A 19,779-nucleotide genomic window follows, 5' to 3' on the forward strand; every position below is an offset into this window, starting at 1 on the left:
AATGTATGTTCCCAGCACACGGCTCCACTCAGTAGGTGCTCATATCTATGGTTGATCTAGCTGCAATATTTCTGTCCATTTAGAATGAATAGTTGGAAAATTGCAGGAACACAAACCATGCACTCAATGTGTACAGCTGGTGGGTGAAGCTAAGTACTTCATAATGTTACATTTTTAATTTCCACAAGGCAGAAGAAAACATGTTGGGTCAGAAAACATGTTGGGCAGCACGGTAGCATAGTGGATAGCACAATTGCTTCACAGCTCCAGGGTCCCAGGTTCGATTCCCGGCTTGGGTCACTGTCTGTGCGGAGTCTGCACGTCCTCCCCGTGTGTGCGTGGGTTTCCTCCGGGTGCTCCGGTTTCCTCCCACGGTCCAAAGATGTGCAGGTTAGGCGGATTGGCCATGTTAAATTCTCCTTAGTGTCCAAAATTGCCCTTAGTGTTGGGTGGGGTTACTGGGTTATGGGGATAGGGTGGAGGTATGGGCTTGGGTAGGGTGCTCTTTCCAAGAGCCGGTGCAGACTCGATGGGCCGAATGGCCTCCTTCTGCACTGTAAATTCTATGAAATGAAATCTATGAAAAATCAGGACTCCAAGATACTGCAAGACTCAGTGCAGAATTCTCCACATGGGTATTGTGTTCAGTTCTGGTCACTGTATTTTGAGAAGGATGTGACAGTCCTTGGGAGGGTGCAGAGGAGCTTTACCAGAATGGTTCCAAGATGAGGGATTTTAACAAAAGGTTAGGTTGGAGAAGCTTGGGTTGTTTTTGTTTGAGCAAAGAAGATTGAGGAGAGATTTGTTAGAGTTAATAAGAATAATAATCTTTATCAGTGTCACAAGTAGGCATACATTAACACTGCAATGGATTTAGAACAAAGAAAAATTACAGCACAGGAACAGGCCCTTCGTCCCTCCAAGCCTGCGCCGATCCAGATCCTCTATCTAAAACTGTCGCCTATTTTCTAAGGATCTGTATCCCTCTGCTTCCTGCCCATTCATGTATCTGGTAAGATACATCTTAAATGACGCTATCGTGCCCGCCTCGACCATCTCCGCCGGCAATGCGTTCCAGGCACCCGCCACCCTCTGCGTAAAGAAGTTTCCACGCTTATCTCCCTTAAACTTTTCCCCTCTCACTTTTCCCTGGAGCGTAGGAGGCTTAGGGGTGATCTTATAGAGGTCTATAAAATAATGAGGGGCATAGATAAGGTAGATAGTCAACATCTTTTCCCAAAGGTAGGGGAGTCTAAAACTAGAGGGCATAGGTTTAAGGTGAGAGGGGAGAGATTCAGAAGGGCCCAGAGGGGCAATTTCTTCACTCAGAGGGTAGTGAGTGTCTGGAATGGGCTGCCAGAGGTAGTAGTAGAGGCGGGTACAATTGTGTCTTTTAAAAAGCATTTAGATAGTTACATGGGTAAGATGGGTATAGAGGGTTATGGGCCAAGTGCGGGCAACTGGGACTAGCTTAATGGTAAAAACTGGGCGGCATGGACTGGTTGGGCCAAAGGGCCTGTTTCCATGCTGTAAACTTCTATGATTCTATACTCAATCTCTCTTCACAGCTAGCGCCCTCCATACCAGGCAACATCCTGGTGAACCTCCTCAGCATCTTCTCCAAAGCATCCACATCCTTTTGGTAATGTGGCAACCAGAACTGTACGCAGTATTCCAAATGTGGCCAAACCAAAGTCTTATATAACTGTAACATGACCTGCCAACTCTTGTACTCAATACCCCTTCCGATGAAGGAAAGCATGCCATATGCCTTCTTGACCACTCTTATCGACCTGTGCAGCCACCTTCAGGGTACAATGGACCTGATCACCCAGATCTCTCTGTACATCAACTTTCCCCAGGGCTTTTTCATTTACCGTATAGTTCGCCCTTGAATTGGATCTTCCAAAATGCATCACCTCGCATTTGCCCGGATTGAACTCCGTCTGCCATTTCTCTGCCCAACTTTCCAATCTATCTATATTCTGCTGTATTCTTCACAGTCCCCTTCACTATCTGCTACTCCACCAATCTTGGTGTCATCTGCAAACTTGCTAATCAGACCACCTATACCTTCCTCCAGATCATTTATGTATATCACAAATAACAGTGGTCCCAGCACGGATCCCTGTGTATCACCACTGGTCATAAGAACATAAGAACTAGGAGCAGGAGTAGGCCACCTGGCCCCTCTAGCCTGCTCCGCCATTCAATGAGATCATGGCTGATCTTTTGTGGACTCAGCTCCACTTTCCGGCCCGAACACCATAACCCTTAATCCCTTTATTCTTCAAAAAACTATCTATCTTTATCTTAAAAACATTTAATGAAGGAGCCTCTACTGCTTCACTGGGCAAGGAATTCCATAGATTCACAACCCTTTGGGTGAAGAAGTTCCTCCTAAACTCAGTCCTAAATCTACTTCCCCTTATTTTGAGGCTATGCCCCCTAGTTCTGCTTTCACCCGCCAGTGGAAACAACCTGCCCGCATCTATCCTACCTATTCCCTTCATAATCTTATATGTTTCTATAAGATCCCCCCTCATCCTTCTAAATTCCAACGAGTACAGTCCCAGTCTACTCAACCTCTCCTCGTAATCCAACCCCTTCAGCTCTGGGATTAACCGAGTGAATCTCCTCTGCACACCCTCCAGTGCCAGTACGTCCTTTCTCAAGTAAGGAGACCAAAACTTAACACAATACTCCAGGTGTGGCCTCACTCACACCTTATACAATTGCAGCATAACCTCCCTAGTCTTAAACGCCATCCCTCTAGCAATGAAGGACAAAATTCCATTTGCCTTCTTAATCACCTGTTGCACCTGAAAACCAACTTTCTGCGACTCATGCACTAGCACACCCAGATCTCTCTGCACAGCAGCATGCTTTAATTTTTTATCATTTAAATAATAATCCCTTTTGCCGTTATTCTTACCAAAATGGATAACCTCACATTTGTCAACATTGTATTCCATCTGCCAGACCCTAGCCCATTCACTTAGCCTGTCCAAATCCCTCTGCAGACTTCCAGTATCCTCTGCACTTTTTGCTTTACCACTTATCTTAGTGTCGTCTGCAAACTTGGAAACATTGCCCTTGGTCCCCAACTCCAAATCATCTATGTAAATTGTGAACAGTTGTGGGCCCAACACTGATCCCTGAGGGACACCACTAGCTACTGATTGCCAACCAGAGAAACACCCATTAATCCCCACTCTTTGCTTTCTATTAATTAACCAATCCTCTATCCATGCTCCTACTTTCCCCTTAATGCCATGCATCTTTATCTTATGCAACAACCTTTTGTGTGGCACCTTGTCAAAGGCTTTCTGGAAATTCAGATATACCACATCCATTGGCTCCCCGTTATGTCCTCAAAAAATTCCACTAAATTAGTTAGGCACGACCTGCCCTTTATGAACCCATGCTGCGTCTGTCCAGATGCCTCGCTATTTCTTCCTTGATGATAGATTCCAGCATCTTCCCTACTACCGAAGTTAAGCTCACTGGCCTATAATTACCCACTTTCTGCCTACCTCCTTTTGTAAACAGTGGTGTCACGTTTGCTAATTTCCAATCCGCCGGGACCACCCCAGAGTCTAGTGAATTTTGGAAAATGATCAGTAGTGCATTTGCAATTTCCCTAGCCATCTCTTTTAGCACTCTGGGATGCATTCCATCAGGGCCAGGAGACTTGTCTACCTTTAGCCCCATTAGCTTGCCCATCACTACCTCCTTGGTGATATCAATCCTCTCAAGGTCCTCACCTGTCATAGCCTCATTTCCATCAGTCACTGGCATGTTATTTGTGTCTTCCACGGTGAAGACCGACCCAAAAAAACCTGTTCAGTTCCTCAGCCATTTCCTCATCTCCCATTATTAAATCTCCCTTCTCATCCTCTAAAGGACCAATATTTACCTTAGCCACTCTTTTTTGTTTTATGTATTTGTAGAAACTTTTACTATCTGTTTTTATATTCTGAGCAGGTTTACTCTCATAATCTATCTTACTCTTCTTTATAGCTTTTTTAGTAGCTTTCTGTTGCCCCCTAAAGATTTCCCAGTCCTCTAGTCTCCCACTGATCTTTGCTACTTTGTATGTTTTTTCCTTCAATTTGACACTCTCCCTTATTTCCTTAGATATCCACGGTCGATTTTCACTCTTTTTACCGTCCTTCCTTTTTGTTGGTATAAACCTTTGCTGGGCACTGTGAAAAATCACTTGGAAGGTTCTCCATTGTTCCTCAACTGTTTCACCATAAAGTCTTTGCTCCCAGTCTACCTTAGCTAGTTCTTCTCTCATCCCATTGTAATCTCCTTTGTTTAAGCACAAAACACTAGTGCTTGATTTTACCTTCTCACCCTCCATCTGTATTTTAAATTCCACCATATTGTGATCGCTCCTTCCGAGAGGATCCCTAACTATGAGATCCTGAATCAATCCTGTCTCATTACACAGGACCAGATCTAGGACCGCTTGTTCCCTCGTAGGTTCCATTACTACTGTTCGAGGAAACTATCGCGGATACATTCTATAAACTCCTCCTCAAGGCTGCCTTGACCGACCTGGTTAAACCAATCAACATGTAGATTAAAATCCCCCATGATAACTGCTGTACCATTTCTACATGCATCTGTTATTTCTTTGTTTATTGCCTGCCCCACCATAATGTTACTATTTGGTGGCCTATAGATTACTCCTATCAGTGACTTTTTCGCCTTACTATTCCTGATTTCCACCCAAATGGATTCAACCTTATCCTCCATAGCACCGATGTCATCCCTTACTGATGCCCGGATGTCATCCTTAAATAACAGAGCTACACCACCTCCCTTACCATCCACTCTGTCCTTCCGAAAAGTTTGATACCCTCGGATATTTAACTCCCAGTCATGACCATCCTTTAACCATGTTTCAGTAATGGCCACTAAATCATAGTCATTCACGATGATTTGCGCCATCAACTCATTTACATTATTCCGAATACTACGAGCATTCTGGTAAAGTACACTTATGTTGGCTTTTTTTACCTCTGTTCTGAATCTTAACACCTCGATCAGTAACCTCTCCCAAGTTATATTTCCTCTTAACCTTTCTCCTAATTTTCCTTGTCGTCGAACCCACATCTTCCTGTAACAACCTGCCGCATCGCTTACCATTAATGTTTTCACTTCCCGTTTTATTTCTTTTTTGTATTCCTGGTCCTATTCACTGAGCTCCCCTCAGTCACTGTACCTTGTACTGTCGCCCTTTTTGATTTTTGACTATGGCTTCTCTGCCTTACACTTTCCCCCTTACTGCCTTTTATTTCTGTCCCTGTTTTACTACCTTCCAACTTCCTGCATCGGTTCCCATCCCCCTGCCACATTAGTTTAAACTCTCCCCAACAGCTCTAGCAAACACCCCCCCTAGGACCTCGGTTCCAGTCCTGCCCAGGTGCAGACCGTCCGGTTTGTACTGGTCCCACCTCCCCCAGAACCGGTTCCAATGTCCCAGGAATTTGAATCCCTCCCTCTTGCACCATCTCTCGAGCCACATATTCATCCTCTCTATCCTGACATTCCTACTCTGACTAGCTCGTGGCACTGGTAGCAATCCTGAGATTACTACCTCAGTCATAGTTCACCATTCTGAGAAACTCCCTTCCACGACTACTCTTGTCTCCTGTTGACTGACCTCATTAACACTACACCCTGTATGCTTCATCCGATGCCAGTGCTTATGTAGTTACATTGTATATGTTATGTTGTGTTGCCCTATTATGTATTTTCTTTTATTCCCTTTTCTTCTCATGTACTTAATGATCTGTTGAGCTGCTCGCAGAAAAATACTTTTCACTGTACCTCGGTACACGTGACAATAAACAAATCCAATCCAATTTAGCCAGTACACCATGAGACTTCACTTTCTCCATCTGCCTACCATGGGGAGCCTTATCAAATGCCTTACTGAAGTTCATGTATATGACATCTACAGCCCTTCCCTCATCAATCAATTTTGTCACTTCCTCAAAGAATTCTATTAAGTTGGTAAGACATGACCTTCCCTGCACAAAACCATGTTGCCTATCACTGATAAGCCCATTTTTGTTGCCTATCACTGATAAGCCCATTTTCTTCCAAATGGGAATAGATCCTATCCCTCAGTATCTTCTCCAGCAGCTTCCCTACCACTGACGTCAGGCTCACCGGTCTATACTTACCTGGATTATCCCTGCTACACTTATTAAACAAGGGGACAACATTAGCAATTCTCCAGTACTCCGGTACCTCACCCGTGTTCAAGGATGCTGCAAAGATATCTGTTAAGGCCCCAGCTATTTCCTCTCTCACTTCCCTCAGTAACCTGGGATAGATCCCATCCGGACCTGGAGACTTGTCCACCTTAGTGCCTTTTGGAATACCCAACACATCCTCCCTCCTTATGCCGACTTGACCTAGAGTAATCAAACATCTATCCCTAACCTCAACATCCGTCATGTCCCTCTCCTCGGTGAATACCGATGCAAAGTACTCGTTAAGAATCTCACCCATTTTCTCTGACTCCACGCATAACTTTCCTCCTTTGTCCCTGAGTGGGCCAACCCTTTCTCTAGTTACCCTCTTGCTCCTTATATATGAATAAAAGGCTTTGGGATTTTCCTTAACCCTGTTTGCTAAAGATATTTCATGACCCTTTTAGCCCTCTTGATTCCTCTTTTCAGATTGGTCCTACATTCCCGATATTCTTCCAAAGTTTTGTTTGTCTTCAGTCGCCTAGACCTTATGTATGCTTCCTTTTTCCTCTTAGCTAGTCTCACAATTTCACCTGTCATCCATGGTTCCCTAATCTTGCCATTTCTATCCCACATTTTCACAGGGACGTGTCTGTCCTGCACTCTAATCAACCTCTCTTTAAAAGCCTCCCACATATCAAATGGGGATTTACCTTCAAACAGCTGCTCCCAATCCACATTCCCCAACTCCTGCCGAATTTTGATATAGTTGGCCTTCCCCCAATTTAGCACTCTTCCTTTAGGACCTCTCTCGTCTTTGTCCATGAGTATTCTAAAACTTACGGAATTGTGATCACTATTCCCAAAGTAATCCCCGACTGGCCCCTTCCCGAGTTGGACTATTTATATACTGCTCCAAAAAACCCTCCTGGATGCTCCTTACACATTCTGCTCCTAGACCTCTGACACTAAGTGTATCCCAGTCAATGTTGGGAAAATTAAAATCTCCTATCACCACCACCCTGTTGCTCCTACATCTTTCCATAATCTGTTTATATATTTGTACCTCTATCTCACGCTCGCTGTTGGGAGGTCTGTGGTACAGTCCCAACATTGTTACCGCACCCTTCCTATTTCTGAGCTCTGCCCATGTCGCCTCACTGCTCAGGTCCTCCATAGTGCCGTCCTTCAGCACACTGTGATATCCTCTCTGACCAGTAATGCAACTCCACCACCCCTTTTACCTCCCTCTCTATCCCGCCTGAAGCATCGATATCCCGGGATATTTAGTTGCCAATCATGCTCTTCCCTCAACCAAGTCTCAATAATAGCAATAACATCATACTCCCAGGTACTAATCCAAGCCCTAAGTTCATCTGCCTTACCTACTACACTTCTTGCATTAAAAGAAATGCACCTCAGACCACCAGTCCCTTTGCGTTCATCATCTGCTCCCTGCCTACTCTTCCCCTTAGTCACGCTGACTTCATGATCTAATTTCTCTTCATTTACTGTAAAAATCCCCCTAGTCGCCACACTCCGGCGCCTGTTCGGGTACACAGAGGGAGAATTCAGAATGTCCAATTCACCTAACAGCACGTCTTTCAGGACATGTGGGAGGAAACTGGAGCGCCTGGAAAAAACCCACACAGACACGTGGAGAACGTGCGGACTCCGCACAGACAGTGACCCAAGCCGGGAATCGAACCCAGGTCCCTGGTGCTGTGAAGCAACTGTGCTAACCACTGTGCTGCCATAGGTGTACAGGTTTAGGTAACGTAGACAAGGTCAAAGCTTTCCCCATCTATAAGCTTCCTTACACAGCACCTTCCAAACCCACGACCATTAGTATCTCGAAGGACAAGGGCAGCAGATATCCGGGTACACCACCACCTGGAAATTCCCCTCCAAGCCACTCACCGTCCTGACTTGGAAATAGACGGTATAACGCCTATGAGACACAGATTTAAGGTTTTATGCAAGGGATACAGGGGGGAACTGAGGTTGAACTATTTATGCAGCAGGCATTAATAACTTTGAACTGGCTGCCTATGGAAGCGGAGGCATTCAATGATTTCAATAGGAAATTAGATGAGCAGATGAAGGAAATTTACTTGCAGGACTACGGGGATAGAGCAGGGCAACGGATCTACGAAGAGCTAGCATAGACTTGATGGGCCGAATGGTGTCTCCTGTGTATATAGACATTGCATCTCATTGCCAATTCCTATCAGTTCGTAGAATCAATAGTGCAGAAGGAGGCCATTCGGCCCATCGAGTCTGCACCGGCCCTTGGACAGAGCGCCCCATTTAAGCTCACTCTTCCAACCCATCCCCACAACCCAGTAACCCCACCTAACCTTTTTGGACACTAAGGGCAATTTAGCATGGCCAATCCACCTAACCTGTACATACTTGGACTGTGGGAGGAAACCGGAGCACCCGGAGAAAACCCACGCAGACACAGGGAGAACGTGCAGACTCTGCACAGACAGTGACCCAAGCCGGGAACTGAACCTGGGACACTGGAGCTTTGCAGCAACTGTGATAACCACTGTGCTTCCGTGCCGGCCATAAGTTACAGAGTACAATTGAGAGGTATAGGCATCTTCTCGGCCCTAGATGTATGATACAGAGAGATCAGAGTTGGAAGAGAAATAAACAAAAAAATGGGACTCGCTAACTGGAGCTCCTTTATTTATCATCTTTCAGGACACCAATGTAAAGGTAACCAGAGCTTGTTGGTTGCCTAAAGTTTGATGTCACTGCAACTTTTTGGTGGCTGATCCTTGTTCTCATATCTCACCCATTTCTTTCTACCTATTTCTTAGTTCCCGAGTGGAGATGGGAAAATGGATAGAGGACTTGAATACGGCCATTGAGGTGGTGAAGAAGTCAAATGAGAAGAGAGACACAACTCTGGAAAGCAACGCCTGTGATCGATCAAACAGTAAGTTACTTTTCAAAAGTAACTATGGCTGGTTTGTATTCTCAATATACCATCAATGAAGGGTGAGGGAAGAGAGCAACTTGTATTAATTCTGTTCAGAAACCAATCATATTAGATATATTTCACTGGGCAGTGAAGCACATTCACTCAGAGGTGCATCGTGAGGCCATGTACTGCCTCAGTACCTTATTGTCCCTCTGACATGTCTCTGGGGTGTCTCCTCAGCTGTTGGAAAGAGGATGAGGCATTTACTTTTTCTTTTAAAAAAAAAAAAAAATTTTTTAATCTCCTTTTTTACATTTCTCCCACATTTACACCCACCAACAATAAACAATATGTCAATCTCCATATCAATAACAACGATCCCATCCTCTCACCAAACCCAAAACGTTAGCCCGCATGTTCACATAAACAAATGACAAAAAGGAATCAGGAATCACCCATAGTCACCATTAACACACACCGCCCCTCTCCCCCCAACTCTTTCCCCCCCCCCCCCCCCCCCCCCCACCAAACTAATGTTCGATGTTATCCAGTTCTTGAAAGTGTATAATGAATAATGCCAATGAATTGTAGAACCCCTCCATCCTTCCCCTCAGTTCAAACTTAACCTTCTCCAGAGTCAAGAATTCCAACAGGCCCCCCCGCCACGCCAGGGCACTGGGTGGAGAGGTTGCTCTCCAACCCATCAGGATCCGCCTTCGGGCGATCAACGAGGCGAAGGCTACAACATCTGTCTCCGAACCAGTTTCCAACCCTGGCTGGTCCGACACCCCGAATATGGCCTCCCGGGGGCCCGGGTCCAGTTTTACGTGCACCACTTTAGACATTACCCTAAAAACCTCCTTCTAGTAATCCTCTAGCTTTTCACAGGACCAAAACATATGAACGTGATTAGCGGGGGCCCCCGCCCGCAAAGTTCACACACATCTTCTACTCCATCAAAGATTCGGCTCATTCTCGCCCTTGTGAGGTGTGCTCTGTATACCACCTTCAGCTGTATCAGCCTGAACCTCGCGCACGAGGTGGAGGCATTCACTCTTCGGAGCACCTCACACCAGAACCCCTCCTCCATATCCTCTCCCAACTCTTCCTCCCACTTTGCTTTGATCCTTTCCAGTGGTGCCTTCTCCTCTTCCAAAATAGTCCCGTAAACTGCCGACACTACCCCCTTCCCCAGTCCCCCTGTCGTCAGCACCTCCTCCAGCAATGTGGAGGCTGGCTCCACCGGGAAGCCCTGTATCTCCTTTCTGGCAAAATCTCGAACCTGCATGTATCTCAACATTTCCCCCTGCTCCAGCCCATACTTCGCTTCCAGCTCCTTCTGTCCTGCAAACCGACCCCGAAGAAACAAATCTTTTAGTATCTTAATCCCCTTCTCCTCCCATTTCTGAAAATTTCTAGCCCATCTCCCTGGCTCAAATCTGTGGTTCCCCCGAATCGGCATTTCCCTTGACCCTGCCCCCAACCCAAAGTGTTGGCGAAACTGCCTCCAAATTCTCAATGAAGCTATTATTACCGGACTCCCTGAGTATTTCCCCGGGGCTATTGGGAGCGGCGCTGTTGCTAGTGCTTTCAAATCGACCCCCTGCACAAACTCGCCTCCATTCTGACCTACTGAGAATCAACCCCTCTGACCCAGCTCCGCACCTTCTCCACATTCGCCGCCCAGTAGTAATACATCAGGTTCGGAAGACCCAAACCCCCTGCCTGCCTTCCCCTCTGTAGCAGCACCTTTCTAACTCCTGCCACCTTCCCTCCCCATATGAACGACGTAATCCTTCCCTCAATCTCTCTGAAAAAAGCCTTTGGCAGGAAAATCGGCAGGCATTGAAAAATAAACAGAAATCGCGGCAACACGTTCATTTTAACCACCTGTACCCGACCCGCCAGTGACAGAGGGAGACCATCCCACCTTGTTAGATCAGCTTTCACCCTCCCCACCAAACTAGAAATGTTGTACCTGCGGAGACCCCCCCCCACTCCTGGGCAACCTGCACCCACAGGTACCTAAAGTAAGTCCCTGCCCTACGGAATGGCAGCCCCCCCACCCCTGCCCCACCCCCGGCCGTGACACTTCAAAATGCTCACTCTTGTCTAGTTTTAGTTTGTACCCCAAGAAAGACCCAAACACTCGAAGCAGCTCCAATATTCCCCCTATTGGCACACTCGGTTCCGACTCGTATAACAGCAAGTCATCGGCATATAAGGACACCCTTTGCTCCATTCCCCCTCCCTGCACTATTCCTTTGCATACCCCCAAACTTCTTAATGCAATGGCCAACGGCTCAATCGCAAGTGCAAACAGCAGGGGGGACATAGGACATCCCTGCCTTGTCCCATGGTGGAGAGAAAAGTATCTCGAGCTGATGTTGTTTGTGCAGACACTTGCCCTCGGCTCCTTATATAGTAGCTTTACCCAGTTCACAAATCTTGGTCCAATCCCAAACCGCTCCAGAACTGCCATCAAGTACCCCCATTCTACCCGGTCAAATGCCTTCTCAGCGTCCAATGCCACAACCACCTGTTTCCTTCCCCTCCGCCGGTGCCATAACGACATTCAATACGCTTCTAATGTTTGAAAAGAGCTGCCTCCCTCTCACGAACCCAGTCTGATCTTCACCTATCACCTTCGGAAGGCACTCCTCCAGCCTACCCACCAGTACCTTCGCCAACACTTTTGCGTCCACATTCAAAAGTGATACGGCCCTATACGACCCACACTCCGTCGGATCCTTATCTTTTTTTAGCAACAGGGAAATCGATGCCTGCCCCAAAGTTTGTGACAACACCCCCTTCCCTATCGCCTCTTCAAACATCCCCACCATCAGGGGTGCCAGCTTATCCTTGAATTTTTTATAATATTCCACTGGAAACCCATCCGGCCCTGCCACCTTCCCCGACTGCATCGTCCCAATCTCATCCTTTATCTCCTGCTCCACTATCACTCCTTCTAACATAGTCCTGTCCCCCTCCCCTAACCTCGGGTTCTCCAACCCATCTAGAAATTCCTGCATCTCACGGGGTCTCCCCCAGGTGGCTCTGACCTGTACAACCTCCTAAAATTCCTCAAAAACCTTGTTAATCAGATCCGGAGCCACCACCAACCTCCCTGCCCTATCCCTCATCTGCACAATTTCCCTTGCCGCTGCTTCCCTCCAGAGCTGACCTGCTAACATACCCTGCCTTATCTCCATGTTCGTAAACTGCACCCCTTGCTCGTCTCAGTTGGCGCACCGTCTTCCTGGTAGATAGTTGGTCAAAGCTCGCCTTCCTCTTTTCCAGCTTTGCTGGGTTCCCATCTTCTGCATAACTCCTATCTACCTCCAACATCTCCTATCTACCGCCAACATCTACTTTTTCAAGAAACTTTTATTTGTAACACATTTGTGGTAACATCTGTAAACCACGGTTACAATTCAGATTAGCAGCACTGGTGTGACACATGCTTAAGGCACTTTTATAAAAAAAATATGAATGCGTGTGTGTCTGTTGTGGACTCGACCAGTTTCTATAGCAACCCTGACAGGAAGAATTGAATGGAGCAACTTCTCTTTGTGAAACTTAAATGTTGCAGCAGAGAGAAACATGAGACACCTTTTGCTCTCTTAGCCCAATACTTCTGTGTTGTGCCTGTACAAAACATTGAACCAAGGTCCCAAACAATTCAGTGAATAAGGAAACGTGCGTGTGGAATATCCTGATGCACCCAGTGCACACTGCATCCCCTGCCAAACATGGCCGCTGAACTTAAAACTGTGCAGTTTACATTTTAGCACATTTTCCAGTTTTAATTTTTATTTAAATTGGAGGCCAATGCTCAGGAAAGAAAAGGTCATGATTGGCCAGAGCAAATGTTTACATTATACGTATATAAATATATATATATATATATATATATAAATGAGAATCCATTAACAAATTTTTCTTGATTATATTTTTCCTGTTTTAAATATATATTTGGTCCTTAAAAGAATGAAGCAATACTCATTTGGATAAAAATTAATGCATTTCCTTTCAACAGTCTTCTTGGATGTCATTGCACATTTAAAACATTTTCAGAGAAATCTTGGAACTGGCCAGATTTGGTTTTTGTCTGCAGTGTTAGACAAGCATGTATACCCTCTCCCAGTGCCAGTCATGTGGCCCCGTACAGCACCAGTACTGGAACAGTGTTAGGCGAGCATGTATCTCCTCTCCCAGTGCCAGTACTGTGGCCCCGTACAGCACCAGTGCTGGAACAGTGTTAGGCGAGCATGTATCTCCTCTCCCAGTGCCAGTACTGTGGCCCTGTACAGCACCAGTACTGGAGCAGCGTTAGTTTATGTTTAATTGAAAGATAGAAAAAGTTCTGTAGCTCCATCTTCAGATAGCTGAATGATACATCTCCTGCACATCCTTTTGTTTTCAGTGACAGTAAAGATATCTAATAGAATTGATTTTCTATTGGGAGTTAAAGATCCAAACCGGAGTTATGTTGTAGAAATTAGGTACTTGCCTCACCCAATAGATTCTCTGACAAGTTCAAGAACCCAGGTCTTCCAACAGACTGTTAAATTGATCTTTTCCAGCCAATTAAGAGCCCAATTTGATTGTTTTTAATTAATATTTGATCTAGCCTAAAAATCTGGGGCTGGATTCTCCGCCGGCGGGATGCTCCGTTTTGCCGGTAGCCTGGGGGTTTCCCGACGACATGGGGCTGCCCCACAATGGGAAACCCCATTGACCAGCCAGCGTAACGGAGCATCCCGCCAGCGTGCTGAAACAGAAAGGTGGCGGGGCGGAGAATCCTGCCCCTGTTGTTTTTGAGGCATGGCTACAATTTCTGACTTGTCAGTAGCAACTGTTTTATTTTAATGAAATAATAACTTGACAGCTTTCTCCTGTGCTTCTTTAAAATCATGGTACTTCTACGGCTATTCCTCTTTATGCATTTATCCTGATGTTCCCAGGATCCTCAGACGAAGTGTCACTGGAGCAGGAATCTGAAGACGATACTCACTCCTCCCACAGCTCGTTGGACAAGCAGACCCATCACCGTGCTAATACCACAATGCACGTGTGCTGGCATCGCAACACGAGTGTCTCCATGTTGGACCACAGTGTTGCAGTGGAGGTACCCAGCAGGGCACTCTCACCACCACTTAAACCTCAGGATAACCCAGTGCAGCGCACAACGAGTACAGACTACCAGCTGAAGTTATATCAACATTTAATTCTCTTTGCCACCTCCTGCTTGGGCTTTTGTAAACCTGAGTTGACAAATCAAAAAGAAATGTTTTTCTTTAATTGAAAACTGGAATATGTTTAACTCCATTGCGCAGCCTCTGAGCGGGAAGTACAGGATAATCTGAGTTGTGAAGTTATCCATCCTATCAGCTGACAGAGCTCCAATCCTGTTGATTTTGTTTCCAGTATTGCGCATTCAAATGCGTTCTTCACCTCTCCAGATAGAGATGTTCCCTGCTGCCATTGGCCACAGATATAAAGAGCTCCAGGTTCAGTCTTGTGGTTTGGTTCAGAATTTTTTTAAGGAAACCTATGTGCCCAGCGACCCTGTTGCACCCGGCGTGGATCTAGGCTCAGTGGACAAATCGCATGCGGGGCCCAAATCGGGCTTCATGACTGGCATGAACCCTCATGTGAGTCACCTGACTTGCCCTCACTGGACGCGATCCAGATTCTGCATATTTAAATTTTGAAATATCCGGAAGCCGGATTCACCTGACGCCCGGAACTCACCTGCCACGCCTGAGAGACCTTGCCAGGGTGCCGTTTAGTACTGGTTCACAGAAACATGGACCAGTCTTAACGGCACCTGGGGGTGTATCCCAGACCTTGGAGACCCCCGGGTTGGTCAGAGAGTGGGCAGGGTGTCCAGGGGTTAGGCCCCGGGGAGGGGGGGGGGGTTGTTGAGTGACAGTTACCAGGGACTTCCCCAAGATTAGAGCCGGGGGTCAAAAGAGCTTAGGGGGCCTGTATGGAGGGAGGGGGTAATATTAGGACAGCTTTCCAAAATGGTGCCCCGGTCTGCGAGGAGCCTTTCCTGCTGGCCAGCTGAAGCTGGCCAGCAGGAAAACCCTGCTAAGTGCGGCCTCAGCAGGGAGAAACTCCCCGAGGCCAAAAGAATGGCAAGCTGTTGGATAGCGGGATATTTCTCGGCGCTGTAGCCGCTAAGGAACACCCTGCTAAACACACTGTACGATGGACTCTACCTTGAGTGCGCTGAATCGCGCTGCTAGAATTTAAAGGGCGGGTGAGATTGCAGTCCCCACGTGGGACTGTATCAGGAACTTAATGCTCTGCCACCAACAAGAAAAAGGCTTGCATTTATATATCTCTTTTCATGACCACTGGGACGTCTCAAAGCATTTTACCGCCATTAAAACATTTTTGAAATGTAATCACTGTTGTAATAACAAAGAACAAAGAAATGTACAGCACAGGAACAGGCCCTTCGGCCCTCCAAGCCCATGCCGACCATGCTGCCCGACTAAACAACAATCTTCTACACTTCCTGGGTCAGTATCACTCTATTCCCATCCTATTCATGTATTTGTCAAGATGCCCCTTAAATGTCACTATCGTCCCTGCTTCCACCACCACCTCCGGTAGCGAGTTCCAGGCACCCACTACCCTCTGCGTAAAAAACTTGCCTCGTACATCTACTCTAAACCTTGCCCCTCTCACCTTAAACCTATGCCCCCTAGTAATTGACCCCTCTACCCCGGGGAAAAGCCTCTGACTATCCACTCTGTCTATGCCCCTCATAATTTTGTAGATCTCTATCAGGTCGCCCCTCAACCTCCTTCGTTCCAGTGAGAACAAACCGAGTTTATTCAACCGCTCCTCATAGCTAATGCCCTCCATACCAGGCAACATCCTGGTAAGTCTCTTCTGCACCCTCTCTAAAGCCTCCACATCCTTCTGGTAGTGTGGCGACCAGAATTGAACACTATACTCCAAGTGTGGCCTAACTAAGGTTCTATACAGCTGCAACATGACTTGCCAATTCTTATACTCAATGCCCCGGCCAATGAAGGCAAGCATGCCGCATGCCTTCTTGACTACCTTCTCCACCTGTGTTGCCCCTTTCAGTGACCTGTGGACCTGTACTCCTAGATCTCTTTAACTTTCAATACTCTTGAGGGTTCTACCATTCACTGTATATTCTCTACCTGCATTAGACCTTCCAAAATGCATTACCTCACATTTGTCCGGATTAAACTCCATCTGCCATCTCTCCGCCCAAGTCTCCAAACAATCTAAATCCTGCTGTATCCTCTGAGAGTCCTCATCGCTATCCGCAATTCCACCAACCTTTGTGTCGTCTGCAAACTTACTAATCAGACCAGTTACATTTTCCTCCAAATCATTTATATATACTACAAACAGCAAAGGTCCCAGCACTGATCCCTGTGGAACACCACTGGTCACAGCCCTCCAATTAGAAAAGCATCCTTCCGTTGCTACTCTCTGCCTTCTATGACCTAGCCAGTTCTGTATCCACCTTGCCAGCTCATCCCTGATCCCGTGTGACTTCACCTTTTGTACTAGTCTACCATGAGGGACCTTGTCAAAGGCCTTACTGAAGTCCATATAGACAACATCCACTGCCCTACCTGCATCAATCATCTTGGTGACCTCCTCGAAAAACTCTATCAAGTTAGTGAGACACGACCTCCCCTTCACAAAACCATGCTGCCTCTCACTAATACGTCCATTTGCTTCCAAATGGGAGTAGATCCTGTCTCGAAGAATTCTCTCCAGTAATTTCCCTACCACTGAAGTAAGGCTCACCGGCCTGTAGTTCCCTGGATTATCCTTGCTACCCTTCTTAAACAGAGGAACAACATTGGCTATTCTCCAGTCCTCCGGGACATCACCTGAAGGCAGTGAGGATCCAAAGATTTCTATCAAGGCCTTAGCAATTTCTTCTCCAGCCTCCTTCAGTATTCTGGGGTAGATCCCATCAGGCCCTGGAGACTTATCTACCTTAATATTTTTTAAGACACCCAACACCTCGTCTTTTTGGATCTCAATGTGACCCAGGCTATCTACACACCCTTCTCCAGACTCAACATCTACCAATTTCTTCTCTTTGGTGAATACTGATGCAAAGTATTCATTTAGTACCTCGCCCATTTCCTCTGGCTCCACACATAGATTCCCTTGCCTATCCTTCAGTGGGCCAACCCTTTCCCTGGCTACCCTCTTGCTTTTTATGTACGTGTAAAAAGCCTTGGGATTTTCCTTAACCCTATTTGCCAATGACTTTTCGTGACCCCTTCTAGCCCTCCTGACTCCTTGCTTAAGTTCCTTCTTACTTTCCTTATATTCCACACAGGCTTCGTCTGTTCCCAGCCTTTTAGCCCTGACAAATGCCTCCTTTTTCTTTTTGACAAGGCCTACAATATCTCTCGTTATCCAAGGTTCCCGAAAATTGCCGTATTTATCCTTCTTCCTCACAGGAACATGCCGGTCCTGAATTCCTTTCAACTGACACTTGAAAGCCTCCCACATGTCAGATGTTGATTTGCCCTCAAACATCCGCCCCCAATCTATGTTCTTCAGTTCCCGCCTAATATTGTTATAATTAGCCTTCCCCCAATTTAGCACATTCATCCTAGGACCACTCTTATCCTTGTCCACCAGCACTTTAAAACTTACTGAATTGTGGTCACTGTTCCTGAAATGCTCCCCTACTGAAACATCTACCACCTGGCCGGGCTCATTCCCCAATACCAGGTCCAGTACCGCCCCTTCCCTAGTTCGACTGTCCACATATTGTTTTAAGAAGCCCTCCTGGATGCTCCTTACAAACTCCGCCCCGTCTAAGCCCCTGGCACTAAGTGAGTCCCAGTCAATATTGGGGAAGTTGAAGTCTCCCATCACCACAACCCTGTTGTTTTTACTCTTTTCCAAAATCTGTCTACCTATCTGCTCCTCTATCTCCCGCTGGCTGTTGGGAGGCCTGTAGTAAACCCCCAACATTGTGACTGCACCCTTCTTATTCTTGATCTCTACCCATATAGCCTCACTGCCCTCTGAGGTGTCCTCCCGCAGTACAGCTGTGATATTCTCCCTAACCAATAGCGCAACGCCGCCACCCCTTTTACATCCCCCTCTATCCCGCCTGAAACATCTAAATCCTGGAACGTTTAGCTGCCAATCCTGCCCTTCCCTCAACCAGGTCTCTGTAATGGCAACAACATCATAGTCCCAAGTACTAATCCAAGCTCTAAGTTCATATGCCCTACCCGTAATACTTCTTGCATTAAAACATATGCACTTCAGGCCACCAGACCCGCTGTGTTCAGCAACTTCTCCCTGTCTGCTCTGCCTCCGAGCCCCACTGTCCCTATTCCCTAGTTCTCCCTCAATGCTCTCACCTTCTGACCTATTGCTCCCGTGCCCACCCCCCCGCCATACTAGTTTAAACCCTCCCATGTGACACTAGCAAACCTCGCGGCCAGGATATTTATGCCTCTCCAGTTTAGATGCAACCCGTCCTTATATAGGTCACACCTGCCCCGGAAGAGCTCCCAGTGGTCCAGATAACGGAAACCCTCCCTCCTACACCAGCTGTTTAGCCACGTATTTAGCTGCTCCATCTTCCTATTTCTAGCCTCACTGGCGCGTGGCACAGGGAGTAATCCCGAGATTACAACCCTAGAGGTCCTGTCTTTTAACTTTCTGCCTAGCTCCCTGAACTCCTGCTGCAGGACCTCATGCCCCTTCCTGCCTATGTCGTTAGCACCAATATGTACAACGACCTCTGCCTGTTTGCCCTCCCCCTTCAGGATGCCCTCTACCTGTTCGGAGACATCCTGGACCCTGGCACCAGGGAGGCAACATACCATCCTGGAGTCTCTTTCACGTCCATAGAAGCGCCTATCTGTTCCCCTGACTATAGAGTCCCCTATTACTATTGCTCTTCTGCGCTTTGACCCTCCCTTCTGAACATCAGAGCCAGCCGTGGTGGCACTGCTCTGGCTGCTGCTGTTTTCTCCTGATAGACTATCCCCCCCGACAGTATCCAAAGGGGTATTATACCTGTTCGAGAGGGGGACAACCACAGGGGATTCCTGCACTGACTGCCTGCCCTTTCTGGTGGTCACCCATTTCTCTGCCTGCACCTTGGGTGTGACCACATTTATATAACTGCGATCTATGACGCTTTCCGCCACCTGCATGCTCCTAAGTGCATCCAATTGCTGCTCCAACCGAACCATGCGGTCTGTGAGGAGCTCCAGTTGGGTGCACTTTCTGCAGATGAAGCCATCCGGGACGCTGGAAGCCTCCCGGACCTGCCACATCTCACAGTCAGAGCACTGCACCCCTCTAACTGACATTGTGTCAATTAATTAAAATTAAAAGTTAAAAATTTTTTTATTTTTTTATATATATATATTTTTTAAGTTACTGTTAACTATCTGTTTCCTAGCACTAGATTTCTAATATAAATGCGAAAGCTAAATATAGTACTCTCCGATCTCTGGCTTAGATACCCCTCTAACTTATAATTAAGTAATTATGTTTAATTAGTTACCAATGCTTAATTTTTTTAATTTCGTGTAAATTCCCAACCAGCCACTCAGGTCACAGCTTTTC

At 46.7% G+C, this 19,779-nt stretch overlaps 1 protein-coding gene across 4 annotated transcripts in view; it reads left to right on the forward strand.

Annotated features, from left to right (window-relative positions):
* farp2 (FERM, RhoGEF and pleckstrin domain protein 2) overlaps nucleotides 1-19,779 on the forward strand; it is a 294,261-nt gene that overhangs the window by 262,052 nt on the left and 12,430 nt on the right. For 2 of the 4 annotated variants that reach the window (XM_072474942.1, XM_072474944.1), the window contains exons 23-24: nucleotides 9,047-9,165; nucleotides 14,118-14,281. In XM_072474942.1, the coding sequence (XP_072331043.1) occupies nucleotides 9,047-9,165; nucleotides 14,118-14,281 (283 nt within the window). The remainder of the gene's footprint in view (nucleotides 1-9,046; nucleotides 9,166-14,117; nucleotides 14,282-19,779) is intronic. The other 2 variants (XM_072474943.1, XM_072474945.1) reach the window with 1 other exon arrangement.

The sequence above is a fragment of the Scyliorhinus torazame genome, chromosome 14, assembly GCF_047496885.1.
Source record: "Scyliorhinus torazame isolate Kashiwa2021f chromosome 14, sScyTor2.1, whole genome shotgun sequence".
NCBI lineage: Eukaryota > Metazoa > Chordata > Chondrichthyes > Carcharhiniformes > Scyliorhinidae > Scyliorhinus > Scyliorhinus torazame.